Source organism: Ipomoea nil, unplaced genomic scaffold, assembly GCF_001879475.1.
Source record: "Ipomoea nil cultivar Tokyo-kokei standard unplaced genomic scaffold, Asagao_1.1 scaffold1043, whole genome shotgun sequence".
Lineage (NCBI taxonomy): Eukaryota > Viridiplantae > Streptophyta > Magnoliopsida > Solanales > Convolvulaceae > Ipomoea > Ipomoea nil.
The window spans coordinates 8,068,632-8,095,332 of NW_017617471.1; the positions used below are offsets into that span (position 1 = coordinate 8,068,632).

At 34.5% G+C, this 26,701-nt stretch overlaps 4 protein-coding genes across 5 annotated transcripts; 2 read left to right on the forward strand and 2 right to left on the reverse strand.

The window, feature by feature from the left end:
* Positions 1–318: 318 nt before the first annotated feature.
* Positions 319–25,730, forward strand: LOC109181854 (mechanosensitive ion channel protein 6-like). Of its 2 annotated transcripts, XM_019331794.1 has the most exons (7): positions 319–2,332; positions 5,383–5,506; positions 6,166–6,459; positions 6,550–6,752; positions 6,881–7,173; positions 24,429–24,434; positions 25,720–25,730. In XM_019331794.1, exons 1-5 carry the CDS (start codon positions 579–581, stop codon positions 7,167–7,169), a joined length of 2,664 nt encoding a protein of 887 aa, XP_019187339.1. In that variant the 5' UTR covers positions 319–578; the 3' UTR covers positions 7,170–7,173; positions 24,429–24,434; positions 25,720–25,730. The 2 variants fall into 2 exon arrangements, with proteins under 2 accessions (XP_019187339.1, XP_019187338.1); XM_019331793.1 differs by lacking the exons at positions 24,429–24,434; positions 25,720–25,730 and adding an exon at positions 7,526–7,672.
* LOC109181857 lies at positions 8,122–11,159 on the reverse strand. The gene is made up of 7 exons (XM_019331796.1): positions 10,929–11,159; positions 10,404–10,473; positions 10,139–10,298; positions 9,681–9,762; positions 9,190–9,406; positions 8,965–9,029; positions 8,122–8,707 (listed from the first exon to the last, which is right to left on the reverse strand). The coding sequence occupies exons 1-7, from the start codon at positions 11,052–11,054 to the stop codon at positions 8,453–8,455; spliced, it is 975 nt and encodes a 324-aa protein (XP_019187341.1). The 5' UTR covers positions 11,055–11,159; the 3' UTR covers positions 8,122–8,452.
* On the forward strand, positions 15,627–18,549 carry LOC109181858 (glutathione S-transferase-like). Its single transcript, XM_019331798.1, has 3 exons — positions 15,627–15,888; positions 15,978–16,026; positions 17,620–18,549. Exons 1-3 carry the CDS (start codon positions 15,736–15,738, stop codon positions 18,090–18,092), a joined length of 675 nt encoding a protein of 224 aa, XP_019187343.1. The 5' UTR covers positions 15,627–15,735; the 3' UTR covers positions 18,093–18,549.
* Positions 18,236–24,757, reverse strand: LOC109181221 (MLO protein homolog 1-like). The gene is made up of 13 exons (XM_019330972.1): positions 24,535–24,757; positions 24,189–24,458; positions 23,246–23,362; positions 23,022–23,082; positions 20,360–20,445; positions 20,191–20,265; positions 19,981–20,069; positions 19,809–19,858; positions 19,593–19,633; positions 19,236–19,409; positions 19,092–19,127; positions 18,849–18,977; positions 18,236–18,502 (listed from the first exon to the last, which is right to left on the reverse strand). Exons 1-13 carry the CDS (start codon positions 24,661–24,663, stop codon positions 18,236–18,238), a joined length of 1,524 nt encoding a protein of 507 aa, XP_019186517.1. The 5' UTR covers positions 24,664–24,757.
* Positions 25,731–26,701: the final 971 nt, after the last annotated feature.

Consider the following 26,701-nt stretch of genomic DNA (forward strand, 5'->3'; position numbering starts at 1 on the left):
TAACGGCTCCTCGTCAACAAACAACATAAAAAAAAAAATTCAATACCAACAATAGATTTTGGTAATTGTATATAACTGATCGATTCAATTTAAGAAAGTCAATTGACAGCTTCCGCTAGCCTAATATTTAAAAAAAAATGTTGTTTCTTAAAAACAATGCCAGGTTACTTTAAAAACATTCGTTGATAATAGCGTACTGGCGTGTCAAACTTTGATGACTCTTGTCGGGCTTACGCGACAACTTAATTCGCATAATAAATTTACAGCTTATAAGGAAGGTCATCACTTAGCATACGCAAAAGAAGAAAAGAAAGAATTTCAAAAAAAAAAAAAAAAAAAAAAAAGAAGCCAAGAAGGTATCATATCTCTGTCTCCTCCGCTTTCAAAGCACTCAAAATCCCAGTCTGAACACTCAGTTCAATACTTACCAAACCCCATAGATCATTTCTTCGCCTTCGCCGCATTCCAATACTCTCCATTAAAATATTCATTTCTATTTATTTACTCCATTAAAGTTTTAATTTTTATTTGGAAAATCAGATAAAGATAATCACTTCATTTCTGTACTTTCTACTTTAATGGAAAAGCTAAGAAGATCCTTCAAAGCTCTTTCTCCGGATCACCCTCCCAGACAGGAAGACGAGCGCAGAGTTCTGTTGAACCAGATCGAAGCTCAGGAAGATCCCATTTCGGCCATGGCCATGGCTACGCCGCTCTCGTCTTCTTCCACGCCGTCGAGGTCTTCTCCTTCTCCTTCTCCCTCCCCGGCCGCCGTCGATTCCAGCGACTTCGCCGGTAAGATCAATGGCAGAGATGCGGCGGTTAAAGAAACCGAGCTGCTTCCATCGTCTTCCGCGTTTGGGAAAAGCGGCGCTGGAAATGCACAGGAGATAGTGAACAAAGTCTGGAGAGATTCTAGCTACGATTTCTCCAACGATACGGCGGCGAGAGCTAAGACCGGTAACAGTAATAAAGGTGGTTTCGACTTTATAACTGAGTCGCCGCTGTCGAGGGTGGCGGAGAGTCCCAATTTGGGTCAGATTTCGCCCAAGGAAGTCAGGGTGTCGTTCAATGAACACTTGAACGAGCCGGTTCGCCGCCGGTCCAATGCCGCTGCGGCGGCGGCGGAGGAGGAGGTGGTCGTGTGCAGCTCCACCTCTTCGTTCCGGCGAAAGTCCGGTCTTTTGTCGACGAGGATGAAGTCGAGGCTATTGGACCCGCGCGAGGAGCAAAATGACCAAAGGTCTCAGAAGGTAACAATGAAATCTGGGATTTTAGGTAAAGCTAGTGAAATTGATGAAGATGACCCTTTCTTGGACGAGGATTTCCCAGACGAGTATAAGAAGATTAAGTTTAGCCCACTTTCTATTCTGCAGTTATTGAGTTTGGTTTTGATAATTGCTCTCTTGATTTGTACTCTCACAATTGGTTTGTTAAGGAGAAAGGCTGTTTTTGAGCTGGAGTTATGGAAATGGGAGTTAATGGTTTTGGTCCTAATTTGTGGAAGAATGGTGTCTGGGTGGGGGATAAGGCTAGTTGTGTTCTTCATTGAGAGAAATTTCCTATTGCGAAAACGGGTTTTATACTTCGTCTATGGATTGAGAAATTCAGTGCAGAATTGTATCTGGTTGAGCTTAGTCTTGATTGCTTGGCAGTGTATATTCGATAAGAGAGTCGAGAGGGCAACGAATGGGAAAGTATTACCTTATGTGACTCGAATTTGGGTGTGTCTCTTAGTAGGAACATTCATATGGCTCCTAAAGACACTACTTGTTAAGGTACTCGCAATGTCGTTCCACGTTACAGCCTTTTTCGATCGAATTCAGGAGTCGTTGTTCAACCAATACGTGATCGAGACTCTATCTGGCCCTCCCTTGATCGAGATTCAGCTCGAGCAAGAAGAGGAGGAGAAGATGATGGCCGAGGTTCAAAAGCTTCAGAGTGCCGGGGCTACATTGCCCCCTGACCTTAAGGCAACCGTGTTCCCGAAGAGTGGAAGGCTTATTGGAACCCCCCGAAAGAGTCCAACTTCTGCTACTGCAAGGAGCTCCACTCCCGCCTTTTCGAGGGTCATGTCTAAGAGGGAAAAGGACAAGGACGAGGAAGGAGGGATCAGTATTGACCATTTGCATAGGCTCAATCAAAAGAACATATCTGCTTGGAATATGAAGAGGCTGATGAATATTGTTCGAAAGGGCGTGCTGTCGACTCTGGACGAGCAGCTTCAAGAGTCTACGGGTGAAGATGAGTCTGCAGTTCAAATCACAAGTGAGAAACAAGCAAAAATTGCAGCCAAAAAGATTTTCAACAATGTTGCTAAGTCTGGCTCCAAGTAAGCATTTATATTGAGATTTATTATAGTTCATCTCGGTTGCATACAATAGCTTGCCAATATCACATTACCAGATAATATATTTTTTAGTATGGAAGCAGGGGTGGATACAGAAATCTTCGTCAGTGAGGATGAAAGATTAAAAACTAATGAGATATTTTGAAAAAAATTACTTAGCTATGTTTGGCAAACCTAACTGAAAAGGTAGCTGACTTAAAAGGAGCCGAAAGCTGAAAAGTTATAAGTTAGGAGCTGAAAACGGAAGAGCGGTCAAACTAACTGTTATATTTCAAAGTGTTTGGTAAAATTAGTTTTTTTATAAGTTATAAATGTCAAAAGACAAAAAATGATATTTTCATAAAATTTAAATTAATTTATTTACATATTAAAATTTAATATTTTGTCTTAAAAAAATTTTACATTTTGAAATAAAATTATTAGCATAATCATGATCTAACTTCCCATAATGAAGTAACAATATTGTTGTCAATCTCCTTCATCTAATAATAATAATAATAATAATAATAATAATAATAATAATAATAATAATAATAATAATAATAATAATAATAATAATTGTGGTGAAAGTTGCAGATAAAGAAGAAGAAAAAAAAATTTTAATTGATAAAGGTAAATGATGTTATTTCTTTAAAATAATAAAGACAAAGATGAAAAAAAAAAAAAAATTAGGAAGTTACTAACTTATTTTGTAAGTAGCATTCTAAAATAAGCTCTTATTTTAAACTACGAGCTTATTTCAAGAACATTACCAAACAGATCTTATAGCTTATTAGTAGCTTAAAATAAGTTATAAGTTCCTAAATAAGCTCGGTCAAACAGACCCTTAAGGTCGAGTTATAAATATTGTTAATTAGGATAAAAAATTAAAATACACCAAAATGAGATTAAAAAAATATTCAAAACAAAATATGAAATATAATTAATTAGATAAAATAATTTGAATAGAAAACATATTATAAAACACTCATATCAATATTAATATTAAAAAGCGAGGAAAAACATAATATTACAAATAAAAATTCCACAAAATATGAAATATAATTAATTAGATAAAATAGTTCGAATAGAGAACATATTATAAATCACTAATATATATCACTATTAATATTAAATAATGCGATTTAAAAAACACAATGTTATAAATAAAAAATTCAATTCGAATTAATCTCAATATAAATTCATGCTTGTAGGATTTGAACCATAACATATAGAGAAAAATAAAATACCTCCCCATCTAAGCTAACACATCCTCTAGTAACATTTATGTAAATTTAATATGTATAAGTTAACTATGTATATACAAGGGGCGGGTCGTCTTCCACCTTAGGACCGAGTCCACCATATAGAACGGGGGTAGGCGGCCCAAGTACAAAAAACAAAGCCCAGAGGGTGTGCTATTACTAACTATGCTACTAGTAGGAATCAAACCCAAGTATGAGGGTTGAGAGTATGAGATCAAGACCACTGAACAGTAGTACTTGTCTTGTGTGTTGCACTTGCCAAGAATCCAGGGCCCCTATTTATAGCCTGCCCCCTTCCCTCTCCTGACACCCACGTGTCCCACATACTCAGACACCACTCCCCTCTTTTTCGCACACTAGTCCGCACGTTCACCACACCTCCGACACCCCCGCAACTTCTCCCGCGCACTCCACGCACCCCGGGCGGACCAACCCCCAGCGCCGGTGACCGCACGCCGCCGCACCCCCCGCGATGGGGCGCTAGGCCCGCGCACCGGGCGCGCCATCGCCCAGCCGGCGGCCTCCTCCGGCTATCGGCGCCGGCCGGCTATCGCCCCCGTGCGAGCTCGCGCACTAGGCGCGTTGGGCGCGCCATCGCCCCAATCGACGATCCCTTCTGACCACCAGCGTCGGCCATCCCCCCGTTCCGTCGTAATCGTGCCCCCGTCCATACCCCCTGGACCCGTCCGGCCCAACAACGTCAGCCCAATAAGTCCTCAACCCATACCCAATATCCCCATCAATATGTATGTACTACATCCGTCTCATTTTATGGATTTGGTTCGGTTAACGAGGCTTGAATGAAGTTATTTTTAATTCAATTTTTCATAATATTAATTTTAGTACTAGTATACAAAGTTTATATATTTAGAAACTACACTAAAAGTATTATTAAACACAAAAAAATAAAATTCAAAATTAACTTAAAAATACTAAAGAAAATAAACAAAGAATAAAGATTTAGCTTGACCCATGAATAGTAAGTAGGACCGATAAAATGGCACATAGGGAGTATTAAATATTATATAAAATCTATATTTATGTGAAAATTACTAATAGATTGAGTAGCTTAGTTGGTTAAACTCCAAATTTAATGTTAAATAAATAAAGCTTATGTCATAAGTTCAAATCTTGACTCTATTACATTGTAATATGTGTTCAACCTAATGAAGCACACAGAGTAAATAAAGTTCAAATCTCGACTCTATTACATTGTAGTATCTGTTCGACCTAAAGCTTATGTCATAAGTTCTCGACTCTATTACATTGAAGCACACACAGAGTTAAGCTTATGTCATAAGTTCTCGACTCTATTACATTGAAGCACACAGAGTTATTAACAACGCCTCCACAGAGAGGTCACTACATGCCATATTTTCACTCCAAACCTTATGGTTGTTTGATATTTTGTCCTTACATTTCTAACGTAATATAATCTTCGCCACCACTCAAATGATTTTCTAGATTCATCTCTGTATACATACAATATATATAAATGGGATGGGGTGGGGAGTGAGGCAGCTGCTCCCCCTGGAGCCAGTATGGGAGTAGGTTGGGGAAAATGGATTTGGGGAGGCAATCCATTGAATGAAAATGGTAAGCTATGTAATGTGGAGAGGTCGGTGTTCCAAAAATGCCTTTAACTGCTGCATATGTAAATAAGTTCTGATTTTACTAAATTAGACCACGATTCATCCCAAGAAATCAACATACTTCATAGTATTGTCGGGTCCCGTTCTTAAAAGTTTTTCTTTTGTCATAGTATAAAGTTCTATTTGAATTGTTTAGGTTCATTTATATAGAGGATTTGATGCGCTTTATGAGGGAGGATGAAGCATCAAAAACCATGCATCTTTTTGAAGGAGGAACCGAGGCCAAAGGAATTAGCAAGCGGGTTCTAAAAAATTGGGTGGTATTGTGTTCTTTCCCTCGTCATATTATGAACTCGTTTCCCTTGCATACTGCTCTTTACGGAATTGTTGTATTTAGGGTGCGTTTGAAAATTCGTAAAATGACTTCTGGAAAATGTTTTCTGAGTTTTCAGTGTTTGGCAAGAGGGTGGAAAATGAGGTCAACGGAAAATAACGTTGTAGTCAATGGAAAATAAGTATGTTAATTGGGGGAAAATGACTTCTCCTTTTTTGGGGAAGTCATTTTTCAATTCTCATGCTTGGTATGTATAGTATATAGTTTGTGTGTGTATAGTATGTAGTTTGTGTGTGTGATATAAGTACACTATACTGTGTATATATATATATATTCAAAATTGTCCACAAGGCTTAATGAGTGTTATTCACAAAAGGATTAATTTATCAAAAATATTACATAATTAAAATGTTGAAGTATACAATTTTTACCATTTTCTTACTCATTTTCTGAAAAATGAACCAAACACACAAAGGTAAATTTTTCGTTGTGTAACCAAACATCGAAAATTAAAATGTTTTTTGAAAAATGACTCAATTTTCCGGAAAACATTTTCCAAAAGTCATTTTCCTACTTTCCAAACGGAGCCTTAAAAAAAACATTCTATGCTATTTTGAATATATATTTCATTCTTGTGTATTGCAGGTCAATGCATTTAGAGAACGGAGAGCTCTCGCTTTGTCTCTGAATGACACTAAAACTGCAGTAAACAAACTACATCAGATGTTGAATGTCCTTGTAGCTATACTCATAGTGATCATATGGCTTCTAATACTTCGAGTCGCAACAACCCATTTTTTCGTCTTTATAAGCTCTCAGGTCCTACTAGTGGTGTTCATGTTTGGAAACACTGCTAAGACGACATTCGAGGCAATTATCTTCTTGTTTGTAATGCATCCGTATGATGTTGGTGACCGTGTTGAGATCGATGGAGTTCAGGTAACAATTTTTCTTACAAATGACATATTCTCCCTTTTTCCGCGGCTTTTCTCCCATTTGAATTGAAATTTTCTTTAATTGGCGTTTTAGATGATAGTGGAAGAGATGAATATTCTGACTACGGTTTTTCTGAGATTTGACAATCAAAAAATCACATATCCAAATAGCGTCTTGTCTACAAAACCTATAAGCAATTACTACCGAAGTCCAGACATGGGAGATGCAATCGATTTTGTCATTCACATCTCGACTCCCATGGAAAAGATTGCAACAATGAAAGAGAAAATAATAAGGTATCCATGTCTTCTTATTATATCCTTTTTCATTCATCATAACAGGCTTTCACTATTATTTACCATATGATAATGCCTTGTTGCCTCCTCATGAAAAAGGATTTGAGTGGTGTCTTTTATTTGCATAGGTACATTGAGAACAAAAGTGAACATTGGTATCCGGCTCCGATGATAGTGATGAGAGACGTGGAGGACTTGAACAGGATAAAATGGTCGATTTGGCTATCGCACACGATGAACTTCCAGGACATGGGGGAGAGGTGGATGAGGAGAGCTCAACTGTTGGAAGAGATGATAAGAATATTTAGGGAGCTTGATATCGAGTATCGCATGTTGCCTATGGACGTGAATGTTCGAAACTTGCCTCACTTCACTTCAACCAGACTTCCCTCTAACTGGACTGCTTGCTCCACATAAACATAAAGAGTTAATATCATCTAAGGTCCTCTGAGTATAGTGGTTTTGTCATGTTTGGTCCTACACTTTCAAATTCAACATCCGTGGTCCTTCAACTTTCAAATTGTTATCATTCGTGGTCCAAATTAACCATTCTAGTAATTCAACTATCAAATTTTAAACAATCATGGTCCTTCGAGGAGGACTATGACTGGTTAAATTTTGCAAGTTGAAGGACCATGTGTAGTTAATTTGGACTACGGATGGTAGCAATTTGAAAGTCGAAGGACTATGGGTGTTCAATTTAAAAATTTAGGACTAAACGTGATAAAATCACTATACTCGGAAGACCCCACAGTATTAACTCTAAACTAAAACATTACTCAACTTTTGACTTATCAATCCACAATCATGCAGTGACTGATTGTATATGTACATAGTATTATTAGTTTTGTTTTTACTCAGCTGTGGTTATTGTTGCTATCCTTGTAGCTGTTTAATGTTGTTGTTTACCATTCATGCCATCCAGTGCTCAGATATAGTGTAATTTCACTACACTATTAACAGCAATTTTAGCGAGTGTATACAAACTGAGCTCGAACAGTTTGAACTCAAGTGAGTCGAGTTTGAGCTTGGTTGAGCTCGAGCGGAGTTCAAGTTTCAATTTTTTGAATTGAGCCAAACTTCGAGCTTTGACTATTTGGATTCAATTCAGTTTGTTTACACCTCTACATCAAACAGCTAAAAGCTAACCCAATAGATTGTTTATCAAACAAGGCTTAGGCAAATTGTTCTGTGGATATTATTTGTACTGAATGTACATTATTTGATAGTATACGAAATAATGTACTTTCAGTACTCAAATAATATACATGTACTTTTAGTATATTAACAAATTGTCCACACAGCTGTGGACATGGTCCATAGAATAATGATTGCAAAGCCTATAAGCTACTTGAACCAAGGGTTGACATTTTAAACCAAATACCATATAATAAAATTGCACTCCTGAACAGAAGCCATAAGCATTTAGATTGATTGTCATGATACAGTTTTCTCTCCTTTCTTTACACTGGGAATAACTGTAGAAACACCACTGAATGCAGAAAACAATAGGTTGCTGATTTTGCTCCAGTGATAAATTCTTAAGCTATTTGAACTCCAACTACACTGAGAAGAAGGGAAATGCGGGTGTGCAGCGAGGAAGAGAGACAGACAGAGAGAGCTACAAAATGTTGATACTGATAGATGAACTTTATGGTTTTTGAAACGTGTTAAGTTTGCAATTCGGAGCAATACAATAATTACCAGGTAAAAGAAGGGAGAATGTACGTTGGAAATGCATCATGCCTTGATGCAAGAGCATGGACAGAAGTATCGTCGGCAACTTCTCCAAATTTGCCAAGTCCAAGTTCAGTCGCATGGATCCCGCAGGTAATAAAGGCTGAAGCAATTCCGGCTGCATTTGCACCTTTGATATCATGGTGCAGTGAGTCTCCAACAGCAATACAGTTAGAGGCATCTTCATCAGTCATCGCCATTGCTGAGTCGTATATAATCTGGTATGATAAATATCACAAGATCAAACCAAGATGCTGGGGCAAATTACATATGACAATGGCATGCCAAATATATACACAAGTTCATTTACTTATTTAGCACATCCTTGGCGCTTTAGTGAAATATATAGCTGCAGAATTATTGAAAAATAACCCATAATTCAGGGTGCTCTAATGGTTGCTACATGCAAGCACGCAAGTAAAAAAGAGAAATGCAAAAACAAGCAAAGGTGGAGAACTTCCATTAATGTAATCACCTTATCAGGCTTGCCCATCCATTTAACTTCCCCACCGAGGTTTTCATATTTCGCTGCTAATGTTCCTGAAAATATGGAAGAAAAAAGAATTAAGTGATGGTTAGACAAAGTAGATTACAAATACACTGATAAATAGAGTTCATATATAACTATATAAGATGCTACAAATCTATCAGACTGGTATGGACACATAAAATTAAAACCTTCTAAAAGTAACACGGTTACCGGGCATAACACGCAGTGCCCTGGCCTCAACAGTCACAAAATCAGGATTTGCCACCACCATCGGAATTTTTCTATCAGCACACTGCTTTAATATTTCCTCAAGATCCTCAAGCTTCATTGGAAGTGCAGCTCCAGAACGGAGCCCTATGGCCTCAGTGCCATGAGCTAAAATAAAATCAGCTTCTTGAACATCTTCCACAACTTGTAACCCCAGGCCCTGAAGTAAAAGTGCTTCCGACATGTTTAGTAATCGGAACCTAGACATAAGTGCAGTTTACAACATTGCATAATGTCATAATTTAGGAATGGAGATGCACGCCATGTATTCGAGATTGATAAGAAAACATTGATTACGAAATTTCAATGATACTTTCTCAACTTTGTTTCAAATTTATCTTTGCTCATTAGATTATAATAAACCTGCTCACATTTGCTGATAAAACTCACAGGTTGGATTTAAGGCTTCAATGAAACTTACAAATTTAGCATACCTCAAGAGATATAGCCCCCCTATCATTCCAAGTAAAGTGAATGCAGGACCTCCCAAGTGCGGCGAACCATGGATCGTCTCTCCTATGCACAATAAATGTCATGAAGAAACCATTCAGTTGCTTACATAAATGTATAAATAATGAGAAAAGTTGTCAAGTGTTGATATTGAGTCATATGATGGAATAAATAAGTTAAAAAATCAAATGTTTAATTATCACAAAAGAGGTATCTCGTTACTTAAAACCTTTGTAGGCATGACTAAATAATTCTCATCATAAACAATCATAGAGTTCTAGAAACTGAGTGAGGCACATCCATCTCACAATTTGAAATGATAATTTTGATTTCATCATAAGAAAATGCAAACCCTGCATTAAACAAGAGATTGGGAACAAAATATTGGTCTAAATATGATGCAATTTATACTAGTGAATTAACTCCAATTAAAATTAGTAACCTCTGCAGGTTCTGGTAGGTCAATTCTCCACTTGTGATTGCACCCACAAAGAGAGATGGATCAAATCCAAGACTCTTTAACTTTTCCAGGGTCACTGATGCCCTCCTTGAAGAATTACTGATAACCACCATTTTTGCACCATATTTTGCCAGATTTTCCACTGCTCATGGATGGATAATAATCTTAGCGAATAACAAAACAAGACAACTGAAAAAGCGTTGAATTAACAAATATACCTCACGAAAATGAGAAAGCTAAAACATACAGGTTGAAATGGCACCAGGGTAGGGTTGTTTTCCATCATGAAGAACTCCAAATTGATCCAAAAACCATGCCTAGAAAGATAATTGTTTTCATACAAACTTTCACCAAATAAAGAAAATGAACACAACTCAGGAATTAACGTGTATAAACGTCTACTAGAAGACCTAATTTCTTATAACATCACAATACTTCATAGATAGTGCCTGCTGAAACCTAAACAATTCCAGGGGGCAGCACACCAGCACCATTGGAGTATTTAGAAAATGAATGGCACATTCTTTATCTGTCAATACGGATTCACTCTCTAGAATTCCCACCCTAATTCTCAGCATTATGGAGTCTGTTTTCCATGTGGATAACGAACCAATCCAAAACATTTGCTTCCGCGGCATACTTTTATACAACTTATAAGATCAATCAACAGTGAATTTGTACAGATTAGGAGTTTAAAACTCATAATTTTGGCAGATATGAAGAATCGAATAACAGCGAAATTGAAAGAAGAAGCGCGTAGAGGACAGTGTACCTTGAAGCGTCGAGTTTCAGCAAGTTGGTTAAGGCCATTCAAGGTCTGGAACTGGAAAAGCTGGTTTGGATTTGAGGATTGATGAAGCGACGAGGATGATAAACTGCAGCTGCTTATCATGTTCATCTGGGTATGTTTCTACAGTTGCAGTTAGCTTGGAGGCTTGGAGCTATGGTTCTTTCAGATTCGGATACCCGTAACGACTTAACTAATGAAGACGTGGCCAAAAGTGACAAATTATACTGTGGACCGCGTTTCGCAAAGCATCGTGGATCATGGTTCAAAACAATGTTATTTATTTATTTTTTTAAATCTAAAATATACAAAACTACATCAGTTTATAGCCGAGGTATGACGCCAAACTGGCACACCATCGCTGTCCTCTTCTAGTAAGAACTTTATCGCATTGGGAGGTGCCCCACGAGTATGTAAACCCCTTGGAAGGTTTTGATTTGAACCTAGTCTAAAATTCAAATAAGATGGAATATTGTCTAAGAATACTCTCAAAAGTAAAGATAGAGATGAATCAAAATACCTTAAACCTCACAAAAATCTCTTTGACTCGAATCCTCAAAGACTTAGAAGAATCTCACTGTAGCTAGAGTCAGATTTAGTTTCCTTCGATTCAAGAACGAGTCCACGAACCTAAATCTAAGGTTGAAGAGAAGAAGATTGATTCGAGTCCATGAATCAATTTGCTAGTTGAGTCCATGAATCAATTTGCTAGTCGAGTCCATGACTAGCCACTAATTGAGTCCACAATTAACCATAAGGTTTCTTACACAAGTATAAAGAAAAACCTAATAATTTTATTGAATTAAAGCCTCCTCAAAACTGATATGGACGTGCGCTATTTATAGGTATAGGGCAGCATGGTAATCCTAAACACAATGGGAAAAAGAGTCCTAAACCTAATCTAGAAAGCAAGTAAATATAGTTCTATTTAGAAAGGGATTTAAGAAATCCTTTCTAAATACAAAATAGTGTTTTCTATTTAATGCCAAACCATTAAAAATAATTATGACTAAAAATAATAAGGCGTATTTGGGCCTAATTTAATCTCCAAAATCAGCACTTAAACAATTATAAAAATCTTTGAATTCTTCTTCATTTTTTTGCAAATGGGCTTGACTTGGATTTCCACTATCTTTGAATATCACCAATGAAGAGTTGTCTTAATTGTTTGGACTTGGGCCTTGTGATTGGCTCAATTGGTACTCTTGATGGATCTTCATTATGTTGGGCCGCATCATTCTCCCATTCTTGAAATGATTCGACCTCGAATCTTGTAAGCATTGTGTTCGATCCATGATATGATACCACTTGAAATGGGCCACTATAATACTTTCCTCTATCGAATGGAATTATTATTGGACCTTCTTGTTTCTTCCACCAATGATTCTTTATGGATGTAGTTATGGGCCTTGTGATGAGCCCACTATAGACCCTTACAATAGTTATGCTGTGCATCCGTATGCACCATGCATGGTGCATACGGGTGCCAAAACGACGTGGTTTTATTAAAAAAACGCGCGTCTCCCCTTTAAAAAAAAGTTCAGGTTCGATTCCCAGCAACAACATTATATTGTTCATTCATTCTGGAATTTTAGTTCATAGATTATGGAATTATAGTTCATTGATTATGGAATTATAGTTCATCGATTATGGAATTGTAGTTCATCGATTCTGAAATTTTAGTTTATAGATTATGGAATTTTAGTTCATTCATTGTGGAATTTTTAGTTCATAGATTAGATTATGGAATTATAGTTCATCGATTGTGGAATTATAGTTCATCGATTATGGAATTATAGTTCATCGATTGTGGAATTTAAGTTCATATGTTGTTGCTGGGAATCGAACCTGATTTTTTTTTTTAAGGGGAGACGCGCGTTTTATTAAAACGACGTCGTTTTTGCATCCGTATGCACCATGCATGGTGCATACGGATGCACAGCATAATTTGCCTAGACCCTTATTGGATTCCATGTGTACTGGTTCCTATTAGGTTTCTTTCCATTTTTTTAATGAAAAGAAACGACATCTATTTCGCATAAAGTAGCTCTGTTTGTATAACATATTTAGGTTCATTTAATATACACTGCAGTTTCATTTTAACATAACTGCAGTTTCATTTCGATATAATTACAGTTTCATTCGACATTATACACTCAAATATGTGAAACTGATTCAGTTTCATTTTGTATACACTATAGTTTCATTACAATACAATTACAATATCATTTCAGTATAACTACAGTTTCATTGAACAATATACACTGCAGTTTAATTTCAATACAACTACAGTTTCATTTCGATATAACTACAGTTTCATTCAACATTATACCCTAAAATATGTGAAACTGTTATTCAGTTTCATTTGATATACACTATAATTTCATTACAACACAACTACAATACCATTTCGATATAACTACAGTTTCATTGGATAATATACACTCAAATATGTGAAACTGTTATTCAGTTTCATTTCAATTCAATTATAGTTTCATTTGATAATATAAAAACAATATGTAAGACAATTTCATTTTAGATACATTGTAGTTTCATTTTGTAATTAACACACCAAAAATACGTGTTTTGTTAATATGTAACGGCAGTCGTTTCTTTACTTAAAGAAACGACGCCGTTTTTGGACTATGGTCCACGATATAACGACTGGTAGAGCCATCAAAACGGTCTCGCGGGGCGGGGCGGGCCAAAACACACCAAAGCCTGTCCTGGTAGCGGGACGGGCTAAAAAGCCCGCCTCTTAGCGGGCTTGGAATGTGGTCGGCCCACCCCGCCATGCCAAAGCCCGCTGGCGGGGCGGGCTAGCCCGCCAATCAATTTTTTCACTGTGTTAATTTTTTTTTAAATTATTGTACAATATCCTTCAAAAAAAAAAAAAAAAAAGAATCATTGTACAGACGTACAGTACACTAACACATTAACACTACCTAGTATTGTATTCCTATAAATCTATAATCCTATAAGTTATAACACACTAACACAATTACACAAACCAAAATAACACAAAAAATAATATGTATTAAATACTAAATATATATACAGTATATATATGTATTAGCAGGTCGCGGGCTAAATTCGTGACCCAGGCGTAGCCCGCCTCCAGGTGGATCAAAATTTGAAGAACCCGTCCCCTATCTACGACGGTACCGGACGGATCGACCCGGCGGGTAAAACCCATTTTTATGGCTCTAACGACTGGCCAAAAGTAGAGAACCCAACCAGAGCAACCCCAATAGGGATCTTGATTGATCTTGATTTTTAACTAATGGTGATGCTGATTATTTGTTGAGTTTTCTTCGTGTAAGAGTGAAAAGGGGTGTTCAATCGATTAATAAAACTTTGGTTAACCGTTCGGTTAATTTGGTTAACCGACCTTTCGAACCGAATTAACCGTTAACTGACATTTCGAACCGAATTAACCGTTAACCGAAGTTTCAAAATTCATTTAACCATTAACCGAACCAAAAAAGTTCGGTTCGAAATCGGTTAACCGAACTTTGTCGGTTCGGTCGGTTAACCAAAAATTATCCGAAGTTTGCACAACCCTAAGAGTGAATGATTTTTATTTATATATATATAAAAAAAAAAAAAAGGCACTTGAGGGCATGGTCTTCAGAGTGGCCACTAGTTGGCGGTCAATTAGAAAGGAAGCTTCTTTTTTTTTTTTTTTTTTTTCTTTTTTAAGCTGGTCATTGCTACGACCAACTTTTATCTTCTTTTTATTTTTATTTTTAATTTTAAGCTAACCGTTGCAACAATCGGAGTTTTTCTTTAAAAAAAAAAAGTTTTTCTTGCTTAATTTTCTTGTTAAATTTTTAAATTTGAACAAAAATTTATGTAATATAAATGTAGTATATAATTTTGATACCATATTATTGGAATTGAAAATTTATAATTATAAATTTAGTTTAATTTTGACATGTTTAAATTAAATATAAAAAATAATAATTGTAATTATAATTTTTATCATGATAATAAATAATAAACAAAGAAATAATTAAAATATAGTCGAGTATAATGGTAGGTCCACAAAAAATTGAAAAAAATCTAAAACTAATGGGGTGAAAGTTTTTGGGATTGTGTGAAATAGTAGATGATGAGATGGATGTTAGGACCCACAAAAAATTGGTGAAAAACCAATTGATGAGGATGCTTAAGGGGTCATTTGGTTCTTCAAACCGTATGAACTACGGTCAAAAAACACATAAAGTACATTATTTTAACTCATAAAATACATGAGTTCTCAAATTAACCATCTTATACTCTCATCTGGTAGCTTCCTACGTACTAGACGCAGTCGTTCTTTGCTAGGGTTGCAAAGAAGACGAAGAGCCTCCTATGGATTTGGGGATTTGACTTCTTTCAACCTGAACCTAACTAATTTAGTGCCAACGCATTGAAAGGACAAAAATACCCTTAGTTTGGACGTGAAGTAACATAAAATGTAACATATAACTCTTTTAAGTAAGTTTTTCGTAATTAAAGGACTAAATCGAGCAAAAAAATTAAACAAAAGAATTTTACAAGTAAATTGCAATAGTCAATAACCCAAGGTCATATAATCTCTTTTTTATAAGATTAAGGTGTTTTAGGTTAGAGATAGGTGTTTTCAAAAAAAAAAAAAAAAAAAGGTTAGATATAGGTGTAAAGCAGTACAACTAGCTAAACGGATAAGGTGTAGAAATATAACACTAGGCACTGGTAGAAATGTTGAAAGGTGATGTATGTGAAGAACAAGGGCAGGTAGAAGAGTAGCAGTGTAAGCATTTCTTCAATGGCGGCCCCTGTCAAAGTGTACGGCCCGCCTCTCTCTACCGCGGTCTCAAGGGTTCTAGCTTGTCTCCTTGAGAAAGATGTCCACTTTCAACTCGTCTCTGTCAACATGGCCAAAGGTGAACACAAGACCACCGACTACCTAAAGATCCAGGTCCCAATTCTCACCATTATCTACTTTTTTCTTCCAATTCCATCGCCATTTCTATTCTGCTCTCACTCTTATCGTTGCAATTCAAGCAGCCCTTTGGCCAAGTACCGGCATTTCAAGATGACCAAATCACTCTCTTCGGTAATCAATTTTAAATCCCAATAATAAATTGTTTATGTTCCTGCGTAGATTTCTGCATCAATTTCACTAGATTTAAGATCCTGGCAGCTTTCACAGTGGCAATATGTATATGTGTATGGATAGTAAGGAAGCATGAAGTTTTAATTTGGTCTCATTTTGGCTGGAGATTTGTGAAGAGTAAAACATTTAGGAATTAATTTCACTTTTGGTCCCACGACTTTAGAGGATCTATCACTTTTGGTGCACAACTTTAAAAGTTTTCAATTTTGGTGCCTAACTTTGTTGTTTTTATCAATTTTGGTCCTTTCAACCAAATTGACGACGAAATATTACCGGATTTTATATTTTTAGGGGTAAAATCGTCATCTCAAGGAAACATCTTCAATATCTAAACAAAATCACTCTAAAATCATATCTATAGGTGTTTGATCGATGAGAATAATTGGGAAGACGGACAGAAACTAGACACAGATCTATGAGATTTATAGCATCGATTGCCAAACTCTTATATTTCTCTTAACATGATTTTTCTTTTGTTTAGATATTGAATATCTTTCCTTGGGATGACGATTTTGCCCCTAAAATGTAAAATCCGGCAATATTTCGCAGTCAATTTGGTCGAAAGGACCAAAATTGATAAAAATAACAAAGTTAGACACCAAAATTGAAAAAATTTAAAGTTGTGCATCAAAAATGATAGAACTTCTAAAGTCGTGGGACCAAAAGTGAAATTAGTTCAAACATTTAGTTCAAAGAATAGATTTTTATGTGAAAAACACTGCAACAAGGAAAAACCTAAGGTGTTTAGAGAATTTGAGTCTTTGCCCATTAGCATTCCTTGAAATGCTTCTTACTTTTGGTAATTATTTCTAATTTTAGTCCCACAACTATTAACTCACTTCTACATTTAATCTATAACTCTATTATTTTTACCAAATCATTGATAAAAGATAGGTGGAATGCATCACATTTTCAATTCAAAACCATGCATTTCCTCTCCAAAGGTATCAAGATGTTCATTTCCGGTATGGTTTTGAACTGGAAATGTGACAATTGTTATAGTATGGACCAGGGTCCACCTTGCTTTGTGGACTATTGTCCAAAACGATTTCTGCAGTTAACATATTATGTGCTGTAGACACTTAACATATTATGTACATGCAATTAATATATTAACGGTAGACACATAATCTGAATGTCATTTTTGGACCATGGTTCACAATGCAAGGTGGACCCTGGTCCATGGTATAATTTGCCGAAACGTGACATGTTATGATTGTTTTCTGTAGGAGATTTAGTGAGAAGGATTAGATGTGGTGAAGAAAATGATAGTTGTGCACCAAATGTGGTAAAAATAGACCAAATGTAGGAGTGACCTAATAGTCATGGGCAAAAGTAGGAATAATTCTTCCTTGAGGGCTCCTTTAGATTAAGTGTATGTATATTTGGACATTTTGGTAGTGTGTTGGTGGAGCTTTAGATTGATCTGGATATCGTCAAATGGACAAGCCTACTCAAAACTTGCATACTTCTATATACTAGCTTAGTAGCATTGATTTGGATTTTCACTTTCTTTTTGTCTTGTAAAACCAGAATCCAGAGCTATATCGCGATACATATGCGATAAATATGCAAACCAAGGATGCAAGGGACTGTATGGAACAAACCCATTGGTGAAGGCATCAATAGAGCAGTGGATAGAAGCAGAGTCACAAACCTTCAATCCACCAAGCTCGGCTCTTGTATTCCAGTTGGCTTTCGCACCGCGAATGAATATGAAGCAGGATGAGAAGCTGATCAAGCAGAACGAAGAGAAGCTTGGCAAAGTGCTTGATGTGTACGAGAAGAGGCTCGGAGAGAGCCAGTACTTGGCGGGTGATGAGTTCACACTGGCTGATCTCTCTCACCTACCGAACATTCAGTATTTGGTGAGTGTGACTGATAAAGGAGACCTATTCACTTCGAGGGAGAATGTGGGGCGGTGGTGGAGTGAGATTTCAAGCCGGGAGTCGTGGAAGAAGGTGGTTGAAATGCAGAGTCTACCACCTCCTCCACAGAGCTCCTGAGTTTTATCTTTTGACTATTTTCTTGTTTGTATTGTGGCCCATCTAACCATGCACTCCTATTGGGATGGTATATAACGTCCAATTATATTATTTGAACTATATGTATGTTATACACAAGCTAAGAAAATGAAATAATATATGTATCAAGACCTTCTTGGAGAAAGTGGGAAGCAATACCCCATAGGATGATCATGAGCCGATGAAGAGTTGTTTAAGTTGTGGAGCAAATAAGAAGGGGAAGAGTCCCTGCTGGTACAAGTGTTTTGAGGACTAGTGAAGAAGGCAGGAGAAGAAGTTGGACTGCCTAATCCTCTGCGTTTCTTCTGCCTTTGTTTCGCTTCCTTTTGCCATTTCTTCACAGCCTTTGCTGTTTGCTCTTCAAATATTGCAGTCTTCATGTGTGATCCCATCTGCATATACATATGTATATATCAACCTCATCCATCACTTTTATGCATGTTTCAATGTTCATCATTACATATCTAACTATGGCCATGTTTGGTAAATGGCAGATCAGTCATTTTTTTGGCGGATTCGCTATTTTTAGCGTTTTGACCATGCCAAAACGCCAAAAAACATGTTTGGTAAAGCAGCGCGTGCTACTTTTGCAAAAGCTGCATTTTGTAGTGTTTGCAGTTGACGTTTTGAAGCCTTCTCAAATGAGATCGAGAATCTCGATTAATTGCTTACCAATTATAAGTTACAATTCCGATTAATTTATAAAGATTCATGAAGAAAGATGAGAGGAGTACTCACTTGTGTTACTAGGGCATAATGAGGGAATGTAATGTATGAGCACAAGACATGGAGGATCACCCCAAGGCAAACTCTCACCACAATTGAATATATGTTATCATGTACACAAGATGTGATTCCAAACTCCCACTTCATCAATAACAAAAACAGCTCTCTAGTGAGATTATTGACAAATTTTGGTGTGTGTGCAACAACTTCATAAGACATATAGGTTACTTCTAGTTAAGAGTTTTAATTACTTACCAAAGACCATAAGAAGTAGGCCAGTTGAAACGCATTCTACAAATTGAGTTGAAATTAATTGTCAGATCGATATAAGTTTCAACTTTTGTATAGTACTAAATTTTTGTAACGATCATTGCTCATTATCAATATAACGTAATGTACCTCAAATAAAGAGAAATGTATTAAGAAAAGAATCCACTGAGGTTTGCTGAACCAGAAGAAATCATTGGTTGGTTCAACAATTGGTGCTCCTCTAACAACATTAGCCTTGTCTTGGATTTTTTGTGCCATCTCCATGATCACTAGCTCAAGCTTGGTTCCGGTTAACACAAGTATCTACCATATATAAATCAAGACGGGTGATTTTATATAAGTTTAACCAATTATAAAGATTGAAAATTTATTCAATTGGTATCTCTCTTGCCTTCGATATAAATCTAACTTTTTTTCAAAACTTTTTTGTTTTTACTTGATACAAGACTCGACATTGTAGACTTTTCTTATATATGTTTGGCTTACCACAAGAGGGGATAATGCTATCCACGCAATTATATGCCATTCTGCACCAAAGTTGAACACAATGAGAAATTAATTAATTAACCAAATAAGACTAAAGGTCTTGAATTTTGTTACTATAAATATGAGTTCACGAATTTAATATCTGACCTCGAAATGTAGTAAAAATAAATTTAAGTAAACAAAAAATTGGGAGAGTGAGAAATTTAACAAACTTACTGTGGATATTGAAGAGCAAAAAGATAGTGGCTGAGAACCATAAAGGGAGGCTGAAATTTTAGAAATAAGAGTATTTTTAGTGTTTAATTTGCATTTTCCTTGCTCAAATTTCAGCTGAGTATTTTGCATACTCTACGAGTATGTGTTTGTTGAGTGTAAATTAAATACGCACCTTATACCTAACACCCTTTTGTAGTCATCCTCCATGGATCTTTTAATGTATTTATAAAAATTGAACTTAGCATTTGGAGCAAAATGTGCCTACAATTAAGTTAAACGTAAAATTCAACTCAATAATAATAATAATAATAATAATAATAATAATAATAATAATAATAATAATAATAATAATAAAAGTATGAGGGAGGAATATAATAATTACTTTGATGAATCCATTTCGAATTGTCAAGTAATCAACCTTGGATATGGAACCAGTGAATTGTCTGAAGAAGGCTACCTGTTTGTTGCTCTCATCACATTCCAAATTGAGCAGAAAATAAAAAAATAATAAAAATAATAAAAAAAAACGTTAAAAAAGAAAAGAATCATACAATCCAGTTGATGCCAGGGATTGTGGAGAGTCCCGAGTGACGCCTCACAAAGGATGTTTGATGAACGTATCTGAATCTACTCGGATCTGAACAAACAATTAATCACAACTTCACTTATTAATTATGAGTCTTATTAGTGGGAGGTGAGAGATAAATTTTTGAAAAATATTATATGTACTCTCATTTTCTATTCTTATACTTAAAATATTTCTGTAGATATTTTTATAGGGGTTTACATGAAGAAAATAATTTATCAACGCTCATCATATCATAGAGTAAGATTTGAGAGTACGTACATGTGTGGTAGAACTTTAAATTTTTATTGCTAATTTTTTAATAAAAATTTTTATTGCAACTGATGTGACTAAAAACTTATATATAACTAATCAAAAATAGAATTCATTCAGACATAGGTATAAAGTATTAAAAAAATAACAATTAAAATCATTTGTTTTTATGAGAAAAATATGTGGCAGGTGACCAACCCCAACTTACCTTAAACTAGTGGTGTATGAGTATGATGGGTTTGTATAATAAGTATAGTGGGTTTACTTTAGGAATCTCAGTCTCGGATCACTTTTGCTCAGTTCCTAATAGCATTCTTATAAGTTACGTACTTGATTTTTCACGATTTTTGAAGTGTCATTAGAAAAGAGAGAGGATGTCAAGAAAAAAGAGATCGAGAAAAAGAAAAAAATTGACAACAAATTAAAAAAATTAAAAGAATTTATAAATACACGCGTTGGGCGCGCTTCTTGCGCTCCACGCGCAAAGATGCTCGGTTATTTTCCCTTCTTTCTCACATTTTGGGCCCCACAAAAAAACATAAATAGTAAGAGAAAAAATCTTTGAAAAATCAGCCATCTCATTAGAGAAAAATTACCCTCCTAGTTTTTCACTATTCAAAAAACCAATAAAAGTGTGTTGATGAGATGCTCTAAATTTAATTTGTAAAAAATTTATATTTTATTTCTTACATTTGTTAATGTATTAGATAATTTAGTTTTTAAATTGCTAGTTTTTTTTTTTTTTTTTTTTTTTTTTTTTTTTTTTTTTTTTTTGCAGACAAATTGCTAGTTAGTATCTAACTTATTTACGACTTGGTAAATATATACATGTATATGCAACTTACTAGATTAATGCATGTTGTTAGATGAATTGATTAAGGTCGTCTTTGGTAAATCTTATTAGTCAATTTTGGCTTATTTGACTACTATTATCCGTTTGACTTGGTTAAAAAATCTATATAAGTGATTGGTTAATCAGCTTTTGTAACTCTAAAATGCTAAAAATAAAAAAATAAAAAAATAAAAAAACTGCTCAGAGCTACTTGTTCAATTAGTTCTTTGAAAAAAGAAATTATACCAAATAGCTATCAGTTAATTTATCAAACACCTTTCTACAATCAGCTAATATTATCAACTAATGATATTCTCTAACTCAATCAGCTAACATTCATTTATCAAATAGGGCCTAAATGTTGTTAGACGATTTAATTTGATGAATGTTTTCAATATAATATTTAAATCGATGAATTCATATGATGATTGACGAATACTTAAATAATAATGGCTCGTTTAGTTCACGGAATAGGCTGGGAATGGCATAGCATTTTCAGTAACAGACCTATTCTTCTGTTTGGTAACAATGCCTATTACTAGGAATATTGTTAAATGTTCTTTACAAAAGTTTGTTATTTATATGACTATTTTGTTTTGAGTATTAATCACTTGATATGACGATGATGATGATCTATAGTAGTTGTTGTAATAATAATAATAATAATAATAATAATAATAATAATAATAATAATAATAATAATAATAATAGTTTTTGTACAAGGGTATTTATGTCTTTTAAACATATATTCTATTCCTATTCCTTAACCAACCAAACATTGAAATACAGTTCCCAATGTCTATTCCTTTAGTGAACCAAACAACAGAATACAATTCCTATTCTATTCCTTACCTATTCTATTCCCTATGGAATAGCATTTCTATTCCCTCCAAATTCATTCCGTGAACCAAACGGCCCGTAAATTGCTAAAAAGGGGTTAATGCGGAATTATTTATGAGAGGAATGCAGATACTACTAAAATTTAAGTAATCAAGTTTTGTGATTCAATTATTAAAAAAAATTCAAAACAAAATTTATATTTGAATAATTGTTTAGTGAAGTTGTTCATGACCCTATTTGGTAACATAATTAATTTATCAATCAATTTTGGCTTGTTTGACCACTATTAGCTATTTGACTTGGTTAAACACCAAATGAGTGTTTGATTAATTAACTTTCTGTAACAGCTTAGTGTTCCAAAACGCTAAAATTAAAAAAGTTGTTCAAAGCAATAACTTTTTGAGAAAGTCATTTTGCATGTAATCAGGCTATAAACTAACAACGGCTAATTTACCAAACATCTTTCTACAATCAATTAATCTTATCAACTAGTCAAAACCTAGCTAACAACTATTTACCGGACACCGCCATATAATTTTAGTATGCATTTTTGCCCTCACTAGACATTTGTCTAACTCCACCCTTTGACGAAATGATCAAAAAACACAACAAAGAGTAAAAGTAAAATGAGATAAATATAGTAGATTTGAAGAATTAAAATAGATACTCCAAAACAAGCATACAATGTGGGAAGTAGTGTTACCATATGATAATTCATACTCTAGGGATGAGGTTTCCAATTCCCATGCCTTCCATCTCCTCATCTAAATAAACAAAAGCATTAGCATATTCTAACATTAAAAAAATCAATTAAATAACATGACATATTGTGATTAATTAGTTATTAAATTAAAGAACATATGATATATAATTATTAATTGCATGCTGAAATATTAATAAAAAATTATAGTAATTTTAAAAACTCACTTTGAGTTGGCCCAAAAGGACAAGGACGACGCTGTAAACAATGTGCATTACGGCAAGAACGAAGATGAATATGTGCAATTGGTGCACCCCTGCGTACGATATCAACGATGCCTTCCCCTGTATAATTCGCACCATTAATATTACCCATTACCAATATTTTTTTTTTTTTTTTGTACTTTGAAAACAAGCAATCACGATTAAGTATATTAACAAAAATCAAACATGTGACCTTTTAGTACAAGACATTTATATTCGATAAAATCATACCTCTCAATCTAGAACTTTAAGTAAAAAGAAACATACAATATAATTTAGTTAAACATAGAATCATAGGAATTTCTACACTACACTATACAAGAACGACAACATTATATTTTTTAATGGTTTACTTGGTTCACAAGAAAATATTTTTTATGAGATTTAAAAAAAAAAAAAAAAGAATGAGGAAAAATATATTTTACATTGTTTAGTTGATGAGAAATTTTTTTAAATGAAAAATGAATTCATTGCTCTCCTTTAGTATTTTATTTTCTACACATTTAAAAAGAAAAAATGCAACAAGAATTCCTATATTATCATCACATATCTTTATTATGTAGAGACATTTAATTTGATTTTTTGTATTAATTATTGCCAACAACTTATTTCTTACCAACTAAATAATAGATCAAAATTAATATTCCAAGTAATGTTTCCTATGAAATTTAGATTGTGTTTGGTTCAAACATTGAAATCAAAATGATAATAATAATGAATTTAAGTAGAATGAGCCACTTTGTTTCTAGTAAATAAAAATTATAATAAAAATAAAAATAAATAAATATATAACTTATTTGTGGAACAGAGCTAATAAGTAATAACTTTTTTTTTTTTTTGAAAAGAGCTAATAACTTATTTGTAGCTTAAAAATTAAAAATTCTGGTATGCATATATATATACTCACCTTGGAACTACAATAATCCTTCTCGTCGTCAACTCCGGCCAAAAACCGGCGGTGCAAGACATCTCCGGTGACATTAAAGGAAAGTAAAAGACGGCGGCGATTATAAGGGCAGGGAAGCCAGGTGTGTGCGAAATGGGGCGGAATGCATATTCTGGCAACGAGGGTGGTGCTCACAGTGAGCAATAAGGATATGAACCCTAACAGCATTAATTCTGCCTTTATTTTCTCCAACGCTTCCATCATCGCCTTCTTCTGCTTCTTCTTGAACCACTGCCATTTTACCCGACCAAAAAGAAATTAATTTCAGAAATAATAATCTCCATTTTTATGTATATATGTATACTACCTCTCCAAGCTTATGAATGCCTTGTTCTATGACGATGGAAATGGCGATAAAGACACCGCAGATGGCGGCGAGCGCCCATGTCGGCGTTTCTTGCAGAGTCCGGGCGTCCCCTCCACCGCCGCCGGCCATTTTGTTATTATTGCCGACGCGTACGTACAGTATGTATGTATATATGTATAGTATATCTTCCTAGATTTATAGCTCCAATGGAATCTGTTTTCACAGAGCTGTGCCGGTTTGTACTTACTGCATTACGTAATACTAATGGCATAGGAAGAGAAAATAATATATTTATTTGTTAAGTACTATTATTATTATTATTGAAAGCCGGCCGACACAATATAACTATGCTAATTACAGCTTGAGAATTGACAAATTAGTGAACGTAACAAAGTCATATAAATTCATTATTTAAATTGTCTGCATCAATTTATTTGTTGCCATTGCTTATGATGGCAAACTATTCCTTTATAATATTACTAGTATTTAAATGCGTAATGCATAAAAATAAGTGTTCAATATTAATGTTTCAGCTAAGTAGATGTTATTTTTATGTTTGCTAGGCGTTATGTTTCAATATTGTTGCTCATAGGCTCGCTAGATCGCTGGTATTTTCATTAGTGGGGTAGAGTGCATGGTCCAGCATTCCACTTTAGTTTCTTTGTACTTCGATCTCTTTCAGTGTGATTTAAGGTGGTTAGGCTTTGGTTTTCTAGATTTGAACCAGTCAGCTGATTAGTTTGGTTCTTTGTGTTTCTTTACAAGCTAGAGTTGCAAAGTGGGATTTACTCAAACTTTCATCGTCACTCAAAAATTGTGATTATGTTAAAATAATAAATAAATAAATAACACAAACTACATAATCTATACTTTTTTTTTTTGAGTACTATCTAGTGTAGTATCTGTTCAATCTTATAACCTTTCCTCAAGGAGAGCCACCAAGGTGCTAATTGAACACAAGGTGCTTGGCACATAATCTATATATATAATATTAAAATAATTAATTATAAACTTAGTTATATATATATATATATATATATATATATATATATATATATATATATATATATATATATATATATATATATATATATATATATATATATATATATGTGTGTGTGTGTGTGTGTGTGTGTGAGAGTTCATTTCAGAAATGGTATTTTTTTACTATTTATCGTTATAAACTCCTCGACTTTCAATTTGAATATAAATGGTCCTTTTATTTGCATGACTACATGTTGACATATGCTTCTTATTCACATATTCCTTGTATTGGAGATATGTGCTTCAAAATTCACTATCTATTTTTATCCAAAATACTTTTTCAATATGCTTTACTTGTAAAATATATATGTCTTGATCGTGTTTTTTCGTTGATGTCCTTTAAAAAAAAAAAAAAAAAAAAAAAAGATACTCGCTGACTCCATCTTTAACCTAGCAAGTGTGTCAAAAATCAAAATATTATCCAAATCATGTAGTTTGCTCTTTCTTTTGAATCAAATTATTAAATTAAAACAAAGTTAGTTTTGACAGACACATACTTTTTTATAATTGACAAGTCAGTGCATTACTTTCAGTATATCTGAGTTTAGGAAAAATCATGCTCTCGTTTACGTTAGACCCATCCATATATTCTTAGGAAAAAAATTTCTATATAGATTGTGGAAAAGTGGTACGTTAACTGCTTCTTATATTTGCCATGCTCTACTATTCATTCATGATTGTTGACCACATAATATATAAGCATAAATTTTCAGTCTAACAATCAGTTTAGACTTTTAGTTTAGATGGAACATATGTTTTGATTTAGTATCAGAGCCAACATCTTGCTCTGATACCAAATTGACAAACTAAAAGCTTAAATTTCATACATTCAAGTCATGTATGCTCGATGATAAGGATGTTGGTGAAAATCCATATGCTTTATATGCTATTTTGAATATATATATATATATATATATATATATATATATATATATATATATATATTCATTCTTGTGTATTGCAAGGTCAATGCATTTAGAGAACGGAGAGCTTTTGCTTTGTCTCTGAATGATACTAAAATTGTAGTAAACAAACTACATCATATGTTGAATGTTCTTGTAGCTATACCCATAGTGATCATCTGGCTTCTAATACTTTAAGTTGGAACTACCCATTTTTTCGT

Coding starts and splice junctions, on each gene's coding strand:
- LOC109181854 (XM_019331794.1), top strand. CDS start 579: ATGGAAAAGCTAAGAAGATCCTTCAAAGCTCTTTCTCCGGATCACCCT. Junction 5,507..6,165: donor GGGTTCTAAAAAATTGGGTG/GTATTGTGTTCT, acceptor TGTGTATTGCAG/GTCAATGCATTTAGAGAACG. Junction 6,460..6,549: donor TTGAGATCGATGGAGTTCAG/GTAACAATTTTT, acceptor TTGGCGTTTTAG/ATGATAGTGGAAGAGATGAA.
- LOC109181857 (XM_019331796.1), bottom strand. CDS start 11,054: ATGAACATGATAAGCAGCTGCAGTTTATCATCCTCGTCGCTTCATCAA. Junction 10,474..10,928: donor CTGAAACTCGACGCTTCAAG/GTACACTGTCCT, acceptor TTATCTTTCTAG/GCATGGTTTTTGGATCAATT. Junction 9,763..10,138: donor ACCTACCAGAACCTGCAGAG/GTTACTAATTTT, acceptor TATTGTGCATAG/GAGAGACGATCCATGGTTCG.
- LOC109181858 (XM_019331798.1), top strand. CDS start 15,736: ATGGCGGCCCCTGTCAAAGTGTACGGCCCGCCTCTCTCTACCGCGGTC. Junction 15,889..15,977: donor CCGACTACCTAAAGATCCAG/GTCCCAATTCTC, acceptor CAATTCAAGCAG/CCCTTTGGCCAAGTACCGGC. Junction 16,027..17,619: donor TGACCAAATCACTCTCTTCG/GTAATCAATTTT, acceptor TTGTAAAACCAG/AATCCAGAGCTATATCGCGA.
- LOC109181221 (XM_019330972.1), bottom strand. CDS start 24,663: ATGGCCGGCGGCGGTGGAGGGGACGCCCGGACTCTGCAAGAAACGCCG. Junction 23,363..24,188: donor AGGATTATTGTAGTTCCAAG/GTGAGTATATAT, acceptor CGAATTATACAG/GGGAAGGCATCGTTGATATC. Junction 20,070..20,190: donor TTCGAAATGGATTCATCAAA/GTAATTATTATA, acceptor ACTTAATTGTAG/GCACATTTTGCTCCAAATGC.